The sequence below is a fragment of the Entelurus aequoreus genome, linkage group LG04 (assembly GCF_033978785.1).
Source record: "Entelurus aequoreus isolate RoL-2023_Sb linkage group LG04, RoL_Eaeq_v1.1, whole genome shotgun sequence".
Taxonomy (NCBI): Eukaryota; Metazoa; Chordata; class Actinopteri; order Syngnathiformes; family Syngnathidae; genus Entelurus; species Entelurus aequoreus.
The window spans coordinates 33,031,534-33,047,625 of NC_084734.1; the positions used below are offsets into that span (position 1 = coordinate 33,031,534).

Genomic DNA, 16,092 nt, shown 5'->3' on the forward strand with positions numbered 1-16,092 from the left:
ACAGAAGCAGTAGATTTGGTAAAATTGATGGATTGTTTATTTCCACAAGGCTGGTCATCATTGAAAATGAAGCTCTTCTTAAATGATAAAATACACCAAAAAATGCAAATTAAAACATCAAAACTCAACTACACAAACTACGCATACACCATGCACCTTATATGCACTAGAAATAGTGCATGTTTTTAAATCTTTATACAGAAATATCATGAATGTACATGTATGGATATAAAAATACACTGCTACAATAAGACTGGATGCCAGTCTTGTGGCTTTCATTCGCAATACTTTCCAAATCCACACCTCCCTCTTACTAACATTTTAATCCCACATTTTGATCTGTCCATCCCAACCGCAGGTAATAACCTTGGAGGTTTCGTGAGGATGCCACAGGGCGCTGATGCACACTTTGTCGTGAGCTTTGATCCTGTGGTACAGCTTGGTTGTCTTCCAGTCCCAAATGTTCAGCTTTCCGTCGGCGTCCCCGGACACCACATAGCTGAAACAAACAGGGTCGGAGACAAGAACAGGGCCGGACGAAAGGGAAAAAGATTAGGCTTGGACACCTAATGAGGCTGTAGGTACCTGTCTATGTTAGAACTCTAATTACTGAGCTGAACTGCCCTTGCTGGCAGAGTCAATAGCAAAACTCTTCATTTTAGATGAAGTCACAAGACTTGAGGCAAGCAGAGAAGTTACACCTCCACGCTTGCAAAGCAAATCTGATTTTACACTGTATGCATCACTACTGTGATGTATCTGAATAAAAATCCAGACAAATTGGGCTAATCTCACTGCGACATGGGTTCAAAGACAAGAGCTTACCTCATGTCAGGGGAGAAGTCAACCTGGCAAGCGTAGCCAGCAACCATGTGACCCTTGAAGATCTTCTTCTTGTTCAGTCTGAAGCGGTTTTGGGCTCCAAAAATCAGAATCTGATTGTCCATAGACTGGCACGCAAGCCACTTACCTTGGGTTCAAAACAAAACAAAGTCAAGATAACGGTCTGACACAGAGGAGAGGACACAGGGTGGGGGTTGTAATGGCAGCAGATGGGACCGAGCGTATACAGACGGATGACATTTTAGTTAAAGTGGGAAACTAAGTGGACACCCACTGAGTTCACATGCATAATTCAAAGGTGGCAGAGAACAAACTGTGTTGGGAACGTAAACAGAGCCCAGGAATATCATGAAGAGAGAGAATCACTGCCATATCCAGCTGCAAGTGCATATAACAGTATTTTCTGCAGCAGGCATGTGATCATGGAAAATAAATTAGGGATTTGATCGGGATCACACAGCTGATTCCACTTAATCAAAACTGCTTAAAACCCAACCCACGCTTGGCTCTGTATTTCTCTCTGCTGGATACACTGCTGGACCTTGGATTTGTTCTGAATAATGACCTCCACTGGAAGGTTTGAATCTACTAAATTACGACAGTGTGTGTATTTGCGCTCCCTAAAGGCCTTGCTGCTGCCAGCTCGGCAGTACCACCACATCCCCCACCCGGCACTTACCATTGGGAGAGAGTGTCACAGCTGGCATGGAGTGCATGCTAGGCTCGGCGATGTACTTGAAGTCCACGGGGATGTCCCTGAAAAAGACCTGAGCTGAGTACCACTGGAAGATGAGAAAGCTATCTAAGCAGCATGCCCCAGGCAAGCAAGGGCATTGGTATACTTCTTTAGGATAAACAACTCTTCCCACAGACTGTACACTATCTTCATGCCGTGCTACGTCTCTTTCTTTTGCTTCATGGGGCTTATACTGTACAGTGCGTGCATGTTAATTCTGAGCATGCACACAGAGGTGATGAAAAACAGCTGCTAACGCTTCCTTCCCTGGCACATAAACATGCAAAAATTACAACTATTAACACAGTACGGATTGAGAAGTATTGCTTTGCAAACTTTGCAAACTAACAAAAATAAAGTACAAAAAACAAAGCCACAATAAACCAGACAGAACCAGTTTGTCTGTAGCGATGTTTGTGTGGTGAGCGACGGCGTAAAAAGAAAGCACATAAATGTCATCCTGAATAATACATAACAGATTCTTGTTTTTGTGTTTAATGGGTGCTGTAACATACAATTACAGCATGTTTTCTTCATTGATCAACTAGACATGCATGTCCTTGATGTAGCCAACTGATATTTATCCTAGATTTATTTTATGATTAACACAGTGTTAAGCTAAAAAATGTTTTGGAAAATCACACCCAAAAAGTTCAATAATGTCAAAGAGTAATAATGAACCAGAAATGGGAATTAGGTCTTAAAAGGAGGGGGTCTGCCTGTTCAACTCAACACAATAAATTGCACCTACCACTAGGCGGCAGTATCACACTTCCTGTTGCCTCTCCAAAGGGTGAGTAATGTAACTTTAAAAAAAAAGAAGTTTTTATCACGCAACACATAATAGGGAACTGCACTTTTTTGGATGTTTTCCTATCATTCACAATCCATATGTGAGACAAGCAAATATATGTTTTTCTTTTCTTTATGCATTCTAACTCGTAAATAAACGCTAGTAAAAGTCAGCTAACAATGGAGCCAATTAGATTCGCTTTATTCCGGCTATAAAGCGCTCTAAAAAACACCTCCATCAATGTTTCATATACACACCAAGTATATTTGTAATTTAGTAACAGGCACATTCATAACAATGTGTAATATTTACATATTTTGGTCATTTTAAGCATACGGCAGCGCATTAATTTCACAGACAGATCACAACGTTTGCTATTTCCTTCAACAACAAAAAAAAAATATGACTAATAATGGCAGACTTCTTGAGAAGCAACGACTACTTGAGGACAAATGATAATCCAGAACCTTATATATTTGAGCCTGAATACACAGAGGATGATCTACAAGTTTTAGAAGCTGTGTGATAAACCGATTAAGCTTTAGTGAAACACTACCATGCAGCAGTATTGTCAAGGGCTAAACAAGAAATATAAAATTGTGAACATAATAAAACAATCACTGACTGTACAATGTCTGCTCTCCCTGGAATGCCGATTGATGGGATGTTCATATCTTCCCGTTTGGATAAAAATTAGTCATAATACTCACGCACGTAAGTGCAAACGAGTCTTTCTTGCCAATCTCCAGGTCTAAGTGAATGTCAAAGTTAACCAACTTCTCGGTTAATGGCAACAACCTTCTACCATACAAGTGACAGCCATGATTTATGATCTACAATTTACTTTTACCAACTCAGAGGTGATGCAGCAGCTCACCGGCTCAGTTTGTCAATAGCTGCATAAACTAGTTACTTCTCTGTGATCACGTGCTGCTAAAAGAAGTTCCTCTGCGTTAGCGTTTATAACAATAATATCGTTAATATTTGGTCAAAAATCAGGTCATGAAAGGCAAATGGAATATTGTTGGCGGTTTTTAGATGTTTATTAGAGGGCTTTATGGGCACATTAAATTACTCCATTAGCTGCATTGCTAGCCACTTCATACTTAACGTATAATACTAATTAGAATGCATAAAAAAAGAAAGACGTGTTTTTGTCTCACACAGGAATTGTGCATGATGTGCACGATCCCAAAAAAGTGCAGTTCCCCTTGAGCCTGTTTTTATACTTGTACACTTGACTTTGAAATCACAACTTGGAAGTCAGTCAGTCACTAGAGTCCACTGTTCACCAGCAACCATGAATGTACATTTTTCCATAAGCACTTTGGTCTAAATGTCAAATGTACGACTAAAGCGCCATTCTACTTCAGAGGTTCAAATGTATATGAATGTGCATGGGTTGTAAGGAAAATTAGGCATATGATTTCCTCAACACTTACTATTATTCCTCTTATCATACCTTTTCCCTAGATTATTGGGGGCGAGGGGGTTATTTTCCAGAAGTAGACACGCTATTTTTTTTTAAAGATATTTATGAAAAGTATATCCATTTGAGGTCTTTATAAGCCCTCCAACACACTCCACACAACTTTCACACACACTTATAAATACTTCCTAAGCTCTTAAACACTTCATACACTCTCAAACCCACATCATTTTAACATGAAAACTTAAATGTGTACCCAAATATCAATGCACTTAATCGTACTTTAAACTCTGTGGTGCCCTGAGACTGCATCAAATGAACCTCAAAGCGGCGAGGCAACACTGAATTTACACTGCCATTCTCTGAAGTACCAGTAACATGAGATACTTCTGGTGTGTTCTCTCTAATGCTGTAATGGAGAAGATTTCACAAGTGCGGTCAGCTAGAAGAAAATTGAGGAAAACAATAGCCGAAAGCCAAGTGGCATCTGTGGGAAAAAGGAGGACTGTAAAGCCAGGCTAGCATACCATTCGGCTTGCTTCGCTCCCAGGCGGCACTAATAAAGCCAAAGCACGTCTGTGTTTCATGTTTTTTTGCAAAGTCTGTCTTTCAGAGTAGACTTGGGAGTGTGAAATCTAATTTTTACCAGTAATCCTTTGCGCTGTGGCATGTAAGTATCTCATCTATGAGAGAATGGGAGCAGGGAAAGTCTACTAAAAAGAGCTTAACACACATGAGCTCATCCCAGAAGCTCATTGGCCTTCTTGTCAATGGTAAAAGGACAAAACACCCTTCAGTATAACAACAACATACACGGTTTGTCAAGGCAGAGTTTTAGACTTAACTTACCACTCCCAAACACGAAGACTTTTGTCATCTGACGTGCTGACAAAGCGACGATGCTCATCCACGAATGTGATGGTGTTGACGGCGCCCAAGTGACGGTCGTACTCCTGAACCACCTCGTTGGTCCTGATGTCCCACTGTCATGGAGACAGGAAAAAAATTAACTAGAACAATAAACATACTCCTAAATTATAACCTGTAATAACAATAAGCAATAGAATTAAAAGTACAAGTTACTACACTAAAAGGACCACATATTAGGGAATTAGGTGAATTAAAAGGCGATGTATAATCTAATTATTAATTTATTGTTGAAATGTTTAACTTAATATTACAACTCCCCCCCAAATTTTTTTAAATTTTTCCTCAAAATAGTACTTTTTTTGTTACATTACTGTTTTTTTCCTGTAGAAAAGCCCTTTACTAGAAATAATAAGAACAAATTCGGGCGATCTTACAATTCATTTTCTATTATATTATTACAGTGACACCTCAACTTACGAATATTTTGAGATTTGAGCTGTGTCTCTTGGACTCAGAAAGTGTTATTCATTCCCGTGTGGAAATTTAGGCTTCAGAAGAAAGAAAAAGGGGGACAATAAAACAATCTAGAGATGTAACGATATGAAGATTTCATTCATATCACAATTGTCACAAACATTATCACAGCTATCGTTATAATCACGACCATATTATTTTTATTTGAGTGTTTAATTTCTTTCGTTTTAATTTGTAACCGTTTTTGTGTTTTTTGATTGACAAAGAAAAAAAACGTGTGTTGGATGCGTCACGCAAATTCACTTCCTGTGAAAGGAATTTTATTTATATAACGCTTTTATCTCTAGAGACTCAAAGCGTTTTACATAGTGAAAACCATTATCTCCATTTAAACCAGTGTGGGTGGCACTGGAAGCAGGTGGGTAAAGTGTCTTGCCCAAAGACACAACAGCAGTTCGAAGGGGGGATCCAAACAGGAACCCTCAACCCGAGCCACACCGCCTCTGTTGTCATATTCCTTCAAGTATTGATCGGTTTCTCTATCTAAGCGAGCACAGCCTGTAGGTTTAAAGAGCAAAATTGAATATCTTAGTTCCTCAGTGCAGTGGTTCTTAACCTGGGTTCGATCGAACCCTAGGGGTTCGGTGAGTCGGCCTCAGGGGTTCGGCGGAGGTCAAGACACGCCCGACTCATCATGTAAATAAAAACTTCTCCCTGTCGGCCTATTATGGATACCCCCAAACAATGTTCCCTCTAATTTTCCATATGTGTGAGCAAACGCAAAAACTCCTTGAGCATTCAGTGGAGCACATGTGAGCGACATCAGACCTGCAGCACACCTGTCCCAAACCTGACTAAATAACAAGTTCAATGTTTTATTATTGTAATCAAATGACAGCAGTCATTTCCATGAGATGATTTTCTAATATAAGTGTTTTGGCCCACTTACAATGACTATAACATATTGTTTTTCATGAGCTGTGTACTAGTATTATATGTCTGGGTGGGGGTCCTGGAAATAATGGATTATTTGGAAATAATGTGTATACCTTTCAGATATCACATTTAGTTCCCACTAAAACATTCACATGTTGCACAATAAGATGTAAACTTTGTTTGTAAAATATATCTTTATTAGTATTTATTCAATATAATAACATAATTTTATGATTACGGTTCGGGTTCGGTGAATGCGCATATGAAACTGGTGGGGTTCGGTACCTCCAACAAGTTTAAGAACCACTGCAGTAGTGTGTTTATACAAGCTTAGATTGGGGAATGTGGGGAATGTAGTTTTTAATGGGGAAAGACGGTAATGACTCTTGTTTTCATGCTAGCATTCAAGCTAGTGCTTCTTCTGTAGATGAGCAGTGTCACAGGTTTGTTAGTTTATCAAAGTGTTGTCAGTCACAGTTTTACGATAATTTAAATTCCAAACGGTAATAGTAACCATGGAAAGGTTTACCGCGGTATCATCATACGGTTAATGGTTACAGCCCTAAAACAATCAAACAGTTAAAATAGAATACAATTAAAATAGAGTGTAGACACAAATATATTCACCTTAAGGCAGCTGGTGGTTCTGATAATTCAGAATATATTATTTGTATGTGTATTAGCTGTGAATATTGTATTGTTTTCCATACTACTGTAATGTAGTGGTTTGTACCACTATTGTATTTTTTTCACACAATATTTCTTATCTAAAAGTTTGTTTTTCTTTTTAAAAAACATGTTATATGTTAAAATTGTGTTGTTTTGGGGGGTCAAAAGCAGATTAAATTGATTTCAATTAATTTTAATTGGCGGGGCTGCTTTAAAATGTGAGTATTCTGAGTAACGAGTTTAGTTGCCGAACGCAATGGGCTTGTTTATCACTGAAAAATGCTCCTGTACTCTTCAAATCAATACATCGCGGCTTCATTCTTATTCTAGTCATATGCCAGTATGCTTTCCTAAAGGCTGGCAAAATACCTAAAAATCTTTGCAAAAAAATTTTCAAATCCAAAGTTTAAAAAACAGAAAAAGAAACGTTAATGTGTAAAATGCTCAAAAGTAGTCTGAAAACTATTAATTATACTTCAAGTGACTCAGTTGATGATTTCCAACATTAAAGGCCTACTGAAACCCACTACTACCGACCACGCAGTCTGATAGTTTATATATCAATGATGAAATCTTAACATTGCAACACATGCCAATACGGCCGGGTTAACTTATAAAGTGCAATTTTAAATTGTATTGTATCCAATACAAAAAGCTCTTTTTTCATCGCAAAATTCGACAGTATTCTGGACATCTGTGTTGGTGAATCTTTTGCAATTTGTTTAATGAATAATGAAGACTGCAAAGAAGAAAGCTGTAGGTGGGATTGGTGTATTAGCGGCTGGCTGCAGCGACACAACCAGGAGGACTTTGACTTGGATAGCAGAGGCGCTATCCGACGCTAGCCGCCGACCGCATCGATGATCGTGTGAAGTCTTTCGTCGCTCCGTCGACCGCTGGAACGCAGGTGAGCACGGGTGTTGATGAGCAGATGAGGGCTGGCTGGCGTAGGTGGATAGCTAATGTTTTTAGCATAGCTCTGTGAGGTCCCGTAGCTAAGTTAGCTTCAATGGCGTCGTTAGCAACAGCATTGTTAAGCTTCGCTAGGCTGGAAAGCATTAACCGTGTAGTTACAGGTCCATGGTTTAATAGTATTGTTGATTTTCTGTCTATCCTTCCAGTCAGGGGTTTATTTCTTTTGTTTCTACCTGCAGTTAAGCCCGATGCTATCACGTTAGCTCCGTAGCTAAAGTGCTTTGCCGATGTATTGTCGTGGAGATAAAAGTCACTGTGAATGTCCATTTCGCGTTCTCGACTCTCATTTTCAAGAGGATATAGTATCCGAGGTGGTTTAAAATACAAATCCGTGATCCACAATAAAAAAAAGTCCTCTCTAGTCCTTCACTCTCACGTTCTTCATCCACAAATCTTTCATCCTCGCTCAAATTAATGGGGTAATTGTCGCTTTTTCGGTCCGAATCGCTCTCGCTGCTGGTGTAAACAATGGGGAAATGTGAGGAGCCTTTCAACCTGCGACGTCACGCTACTTCCGGTACAGGCAAGGCTTTTTTTATCAGCGACCAAAAGTTGCGAACTTTATCGTCGATGTTCTCTACTAAATCCTTTCAGCAAAAATATGGAAATATCGCGAAATGATCAAGTATGACACATAAAATGGATCTGCTATCCCTGTTTAAATTTTAAAAATTCATTTCAGTAGGCCTTTAAAGATTATTTCTTCAGTAATTGTCCTTTAAAAATAATGTAAATGGTACCAATAGTAATGTACCAATTCAAGGCTTTAATCAGATGTGCTACACTAAAAGCTTCCTGCGATTAATGGCTCGCTCTCTGTCATGCAAAGACACACATGACTTAACAACAGTGCTGAGCTGCAGGATGGGACACAAGTGTGTTTCACGCTACTTTGGGCACAAGGTCACTTAGCAAATGGTTGTGTGCGGTGTGTGTGCTTGGTCGAGTAAGGTAAATTCCACCTGAGGTGATAGGAGAAATGGAATGCACTGTGATGGCACACACAACTTTACCTGGACGATCTTCTTATCGGACATGCCGGCCACAAACAGATTCTGTTTCTCCTCGTCTGGGTTGAACTTGACGCAGTAGGGAACCTTTCTGTTTGTGAAGCGAGCGATGCACTGGCCTGTGGAGAGGGGGAAATTAATGATACACAATAATACCATGCAACAGGAACAATCCATGCAGTGTTGCATGCACCTCTAACAGCTGTATTGGAATGACATGGCTTAAGAGGAGGCTCTGTGTGCACCAATGGGTGGATTTAACGCTTGTCTGCCCTCTGCTGGAAAATAATTCCAGCACTTCATAAGAGTTGTGGCGTTTTGCATAACTAAACAAGACACACAATCAGGGTTGCCCCTACAGGTAATTGATGATGGTGCGGCACCATGGCAAAATAAAAGCCGCCACACCTTACAAATGATGGTCTTTTAAGTGAAAGAAAATTAAAGTAATACATTGTATAAATGGATATATAACAGTAGAGAAGTGATTTAAATGACCCCATTCCTGATGGAAAGCGCCACTCTACATAGCAACTGATGCTGTGGTCAAAGTTGGAGTTGCCACAAAACACATTTTAATATATTAAAATAGGGTTGGACCGATAAAACGATATCAATATATATATCGCGATAGACACAATCGATATCACTATAAAATGCACTCGATAAAATTTAAAATATATATTTGCATTTTTTAGTTGGAAGAAACCAGAAATTATGAAGCAAAATTTATTTCATCAAGTCACTCGCGCTTTGGGAACGCAGAAAACCGGAAACAGGAAGTGTCACTGAGCAATGGGAAGAACGCGCTAATAGCCAATCAGTTAACAGTTTTAACTGAACAATGGGAGGGACACGCTAACTGCCAATCACATATCAGTATCGACTGCCATGTTTTGTTGCGCCGTCTTTCTGTCTCGGTGTGGATTCTCTGCATGGAGTGAGAAGAGAAACTGTAATATCTTGATATAACAACTCAATAACTGAAACTTGTCGATAGTTTTGTTGGTTTTAATGCAGACAGTGCGGCAACATTCTTACACTTCCAATGTTTCGGTTTAATGAGTAGCTTCCAAAACGACTGTGTGTAGTGCTCAATAGCGTAAACACTACTGCCATCTAGTGTTTCAAATCTGCAACTACCTTCAAATTTACTTGAATTATTTTATTAACTTAGCCGCGCTTATTTGACCTGGCTACCAGACATCCTCTCCATTGACAAGTAGCACCTTTGGAATGTTGAAAATTGTTATACTGTATTGATTAACAGGCTTAAATAAGTCATAAAAAGTATCAATTTTACAATCCTGCAAGTGACGTTTTCTTTGTAAAGTCCAGCAATTTTTATTTTTTTATCTGTTACTGGAGAAAGACTGTACTTGTGTTTAGAGGCAACATGAGCAAATTACGGCCAAGTGCACAGCCCAGTGTGTGGCCCAGCCCGCCAGACATCTCCAAATTATTTTTTTAAACCTTTACCATCGAAAGTGGAGCTGCTATTACAATGTGCAGTGCATTTTTGAAATTATCGTAAGCCTTGAACTATAGAGAATATTTCAAAGGTTAGAATCTATGCTTTTGAGTGATATACGGGTTATTATGGTAGTCTACGTCAGAGCAGCTCCAAGCAGACTTGGAAAAATGCAGAGTGGCCGGGGTTTGTTTACAGCAGCCAGCCCAAGACGTGTCGGGGAGGAACAAGAAGGCAGATTTCTACAACAAAAATCTGTTCTGCAGTAAAGTGATGTTATATGGGTTATTATTATATTGATCTGTGGGTGTCCTTTGAGACACTTGTGATTTAGGGCTATATAAATAAACATTGATTGATTGATTGATTTTTTGTCCTTTGTGTTCATGTTTCTCCGTGTTTGTTGCATTTTGCTTTATTGTAAAAGATCGATCTCGAGACGGTCGTTTGGGAGGTAAAGAAGAAAGACGTACATATGTTCTTAATGTTCAGTGTTTTATCTTACATAGTTAGTATGACAAATCCCCCTTTTTTTTTTTCATGTACATTCTTTTATTCAGCCAAAAGGTTGTAAACATCAATTCAGTTTTTGAGGTGGTCTGTCATAATATTTTTAGCATTTTATCACCCATATTGTGAGTGTTTGTATTGTGTTTAGATTTTTCTACGGCATTTTAGGAATTTCTTTCACTAACGCTTAACAAACCTACACATGTTTAAAGTGCTGCTTAAAAAAGGAAGCAAGCACACATACAGCAGAATGCGTGACACTTTTTACAGCTGAAATATTGTGTTAAAAAACATTAGACATTGACAAACTAAGTGTTGTGTTAAAAATCTGAAATAAAAGAATAAGACCAGGGAATATTGTCACACAGTCAACAGTCAGTCACTCCTCTGCTACACACATTATATATACCCATATATGCAGTGTGTGCATGTGTATACTGTGTGTGTGTATATATATATATATATATATATATATATATATATATGTATATAAAAAATAAAACAATAAGAAAAAATATGTTAACAATAATTACTAATAACACAGATTTATTTTTAAACTTACAAGATTGTGTTAGGCTTTTTAATTTCACAACATTGTTCTAAGCTTTTAAAAAAATATATATGCATCATCTCTGATTATGCAAATTACACAATGAGTCATATTGGCAAGGCCATGCCGCCCCCGCCACAAGTATATTGGCAATCTGGGAGAAAACCTGAGAGTTGAGCCATACTATACACAATGACGACTACAACAGCTTACATTAACACACAAAGGTGTGTTGACTGTCAAAATTATGACCTTTTAAAAGTATAATGTTTGCTTTAAAACTGTGCGAGTGTACCTAATGAAGTGATGTGTGGATATTTTACAAGGGGTGAGATAAAAGCAGCATACCTGTTTCAGTGTCCCACAGTTTGATGTAGCGGTCGTAGGCGGCGCTGAGGAACTTTGTCCCTGCGTTGCTAAAGCAAATGTCTCGCACCGCTTTGCTGTGGCCTGATAAAAGAACACACACAAATTGAAACAAAACAAATACAAAATGTCATTTGAAATAAGCCCTCCTGGTCTCGTCATCGTGTCTCTCCAGATGCCTATATTTATTACAGGAATGTAAAAAGAATCTGGGGTAATGAGGAAGCCTTTGGCAGACGAAGGCAAATTAATCTTTAAAAGAGCTTGGGGACCATGGAGGACGTTTCTGTGTTTCCAAGGGTTCACCATCATCTCACTCTTACTATCTACAAAACCTTTTGTCTTTTTCTCTCAGTGTAGAGGATACAAATTCCCTGTGGACAGCCTCCCCTGCTAAAATGAACTTCAACAGGACTGCATACAGAACTGTGCTAGTTCACTGTGGCTGTATAGTTTTTCTTGCTCAAAAGCCTAAATAACCAAAAGTTACAAGGCCCTTGTGGGGTTGTTTTTCTTCATGCAAACTTAAAGGGGAACTGCACTTTTTTTTTATGTTGCCCATTATGAGGAACAAGAAGACGGATGTATTTTTTATGCATTCTAACTCATAAATAAACGTAAAATAAAAGTCCACTTACAATTGAGCCAATGAAGAGTCCTCTATTATGACCGTAAAGCCCTCTAAAACAACAACAACCAAAAACCCGCCAACAATACTCCATTTAAATTGTTGTGCCTTGAATATTAACCGAGTATTACTGATATTGTTATTATGAGCGCTAACACAGACAAACTATTTAGAGCTTGTGTGGCTATGTTGACATCATCGGCTGGTAAACTGCTTTCTCGCCACAGAGCTCGTGAACGTTTATTCTAGATCATAAATAATGCCTCTTATCTTGATACAGAAAGAATGAGGACAAAATCCAACTTCGGCATCCAATTTAAACCCCGAATTGACGGGAATGGCTCGAAAAGACGCTTGGTTCCAATTCCCCCCCTTTTTTCCCGCAAGGATTATGATTCATTCTTCAACTAAACGGGAATATATGAACATTCTAAGAGTAGGCATCTCAGTTGGAGCAGACATTTTACAGTAAGTGACGTTTTATTATGTTGGTTGGATCTCATGTCTGCAGTGAGTAGTAATTAGTGATGTTGTCGAAGGAAAAAAAAACGTAGTGATGCGTTTGTGAAATTAATGCGCCGCGTATGCTTAAAATGAGCGAAATAATGTTCTTAAATATTACATGTTATTATAAATGTGCCTGTTAATACATTACATATACATCTGGCTTTTGTCTGGGACTGCATTAAAAAATACACATAAAACAATGCATACTCCCTTAAAACTAGTGGCAGCAATACACTGATAGTATTTATAATATTTATGATGACAAATACAGCTTGCAAAAATTCAAAATAGAGGATTTGAGGCCTCTACACTATTTGATGCAAAGTAATAATTGTGTATTTGTGCTGCCCCTCAAATGCATGCCTTCTTTTCCCCCTTCAAAAAAGAAAAGCTTTATTTTGACTGTTTCTACCGCATGATGAAATATGGCATCTGGAAAGCTAAAGTTTAAATGGAGTTTAAAGGGAAAGAGCTGCTGTATGATGTGTTGTATAGTATTGGGTGGTTATTTTTTTGGAATGTCCTTCCTAATGCAAGCCACCCGTTTATCAAGCATTTGAAAGCACAAATAGCTTAGTGTTGGGTCACTGGCCTTGAATCGAAACAGGGCCAAATGCACACCCTGTGTGCATGTATTATGGTATGTAATTGGCATTATTTAAATGACTATTGTTTAAGAGTCAATAGAACACTAAAATGAGTATTATATATTAATTTATATCAGTTAAAAAAAAATACATTGTACAAATAAAAAACTCACACCTTACTGATGAATTAGTGTATCAAAACTACCACCACTACATGAAATAAGGGCATTCGCCTTTTTGGCAACAGAAAGAACGTTCATACTGTACATTGACCACAAAAAAAACAAAAGCTCTGCCACTTTTCCGAAATAAAAATCACTCCTTGATATGTATTTCGTCCTCCCAAGCCTCTGAGTCCTGTCAGCTCCCTGGGCTGTTGAATTATGCATCATTCTCTGAGGGAGCTGACAAGCAGAAGTGTGCAGAAAAACAATCTCACATACTGACAGCGCACTGTCTCTGGAGAAGACTGGAGAATTGACCTGTATGCATTAACCCGCCCACCTCTTAAAGCCCCCTCCCAGTCTTATTCTTGAGAGAAAATAAACACTCAACAATAGAAAAAACAGTCTATGTGATCAGCATCATTTCTGTGTATAAATATTACAAAAAACAATTAAACATTTAAATAATACTTGTGGCGCACATGCGCCATGAGCTCCATTGTAATTGTTCAGATGTATGAAACTACATGGGGAATATCACTTCACAAATGCTTAAAGGCCTACTGAAATGAATTTTTATTTATTTAAACGGGGATAGCAGATCCATTCTATGTGTCATACTTGATCATTTCGTGATATTGACATATTTTTGCTGAAAGGATTTAGTAGAGAACATCGACGATAAAGTTCGCAACTTTTGGTCGCTGATAAAAAAAGCCCTGCCTGTACCGGAAGTAGCGTGACGTCGCAGGTTGAAAGGCTCCTCACATTTCCCCATTGTTTACACCAGCAGCGAGAGCGATTCGGACCGAGAAAGCGACGATTACCCCATTAATTTGAGCGAGGATGAAAGATTTGTGGATGAGGAACGTGAGAGTATAGGACTAGAGTGCAGTGCAGGACGTATCTTTTTTCGCTCTGACCGTAACTTAGGTACAAGGGCTCATTGGATTCCACACTTTCTCCTTTTTGTATTGTAGATCACGGATTTGTATTTTAAACCACCTCGGATACTATATCCTCTTGAAAATGAGAGTCGAGAACGCGAAATGGACATTCACAGTGACTTTTATCTCCACGACAATACATCGGCGAAGCACTTTAGCTACGGAGCTAACGTGATAGCATCGGGCTTAACTGCAGATAGAAACAAAAGAAATAAACCCCTGACTGGAAGGATAGACAGAAAATCAACAATACTATTACAATACTACACGGTTAATGCTTTCCAGCCTGGCGAAGCTTAACAATGCTGTTGCTAACGACGCCATTGAAGCTAACTTAGCTACGGGACCTCACAGAGCTATGCTAAAAACATTAGCTATCCACCTACGCCAGCCAGCCCTCATCTGCTCATCAACAACCGTGCTCACCTGCGTTCCAGCGATCGACGGAGCGACGAAGGACTTCACCCAAACATCGATGCGGTCGGTGGCTAGCGTCGGATAGCGCATCTGCTATCCAAGTCAAAGTCCTCCTGGTTGTGTTGCTGCAGCCAGCCGCTAATACACCGATCCCACCTACAACTTTCTTCTTTGCAGTCTTCATTGTTCATTAAACAAATTGCAAAAGATTCACCAACACAGATGTCCAGAATACTGTGGCATTTTGCGATGAAAACAGAGCTTTTTGTATTGGATACAATGGTGTCCGAATACTTCCGTTTCAACCATTGACGTCACGCGCATACGTCATCATACATAGACGTTTTCAACCGGAAGTTTTGCGGGAAATTTAAAATTGCACCTTATAAGTTAACCCGGCCGTATTGGCATGTGTTGCAATGTTAAGATTTCATCTTTGATATATAAACTATCAGACTGCGTGGTCGGTAGTAGTGGGTTTCAGTAGGCCTTTAATCTTGATATTGCTATTGAATTAGAATTTTAATAAAAATGTTAATATTTTTAGGTACGAAAAGTTTAAATACATGTTGAAAATGAATTAGGATTTTTGTGAATATAACTTACCAACAAAAGTCCGTAAACACCTCCTCTCATTGTACACTTCCCACAACTGCGGAAAGACAATAATAGACAATAAGTGAATGCATTTCATTGAACTGACATTGTTATGGCATACATTGTTATATTCCGTTGGGTTTGCATGGCTCCCTGCAGTGCTTACTATTACCTTAATCTTACAGTCCATGGAGGATGAAAGTAGCAGATGACCAGACCTGGGAAACAGTCGGATGGCGCTGACACCCTGAAAGACATACAAGCAGATAGAACATTAGCGTCAATAGATCTGAATAACATTACACATGTTCTCTTGAAAAACCTGTTAACTCATAAATGATTAGTCAATCAGTATTTGCTGTTTTGCAAGAGGTCCCGGAGGGCATCTTTAGGCGTTTGTGTGCAATATCGATGAGTTCAACGCCACCTCTCCCAACCCTCTAACCTTAGTGTGTCCGGACCAAACATGGATTTGCTTCTTGGGCAGGTAACACTTGTCTGGTGCTTCTGAAGACCTCAGGTTAATGCCCACATCTTGAGGGATATGTAGGTAGGATCTACCCTGGTAATCGTACATGTCCTTAACTATAGAAAAGGGGGCGGGAGGAGTGTT

The 16,092-nt window shown here is 39.0% G+C and overlaps 1 protein-coding gene across 1 annotated transcript in view; it reads right to left on the reverse strand.

Annotated features, from left to right (window-relative positions):
- Window positions 1-14: 14 nt before the first annotated feature.
- The window catches only part of cdc40 (cell division cycle 40 homolog (S. cerevisiae)), a 17,564-nt gene continuing 1,486 nt past the window's right edge, over window positions 15-16,092 (reverse strand). Inside the window, exons 7-15 of the mRNA XM_062044631.1 lie at window positions 15,925-16,064; window positions 15,652-15,726; window positions 15,489-15,534; window positions 11,615-11,716; window positions 8,739-8,854; window positions 4,651-4,784; window positions 1,523-1,599; window positions 826-970; window positions 15-499 (exon numbers count right to left, since the gene is read on the reverse strand). Coding sequence (XP_061900615.1) covers window positions 322-499; window positions 826-970; window positions 1,523-1,599; window positions 4,651-4,784; window positions 8,739-8,854; window positions 11,615-11,716; window positions 15,489-15,534; window positions 15,652-15,726; window positions 15,925-16,064 — 1,013 coding nt within the window. The 3' untranslated portion in view covers window positions 15-321. The remainder of the gene's footprint in view (window positions 500-825; window positions 971-1,522; window positions 1,600-4,650; window positions 4,785-8,738; window positions 8,855-11,614; window positions 11,717-15,488; window positions 15,535-15,651; window positions 15,727-15,924; window positions 16,065-16,092) is intronic.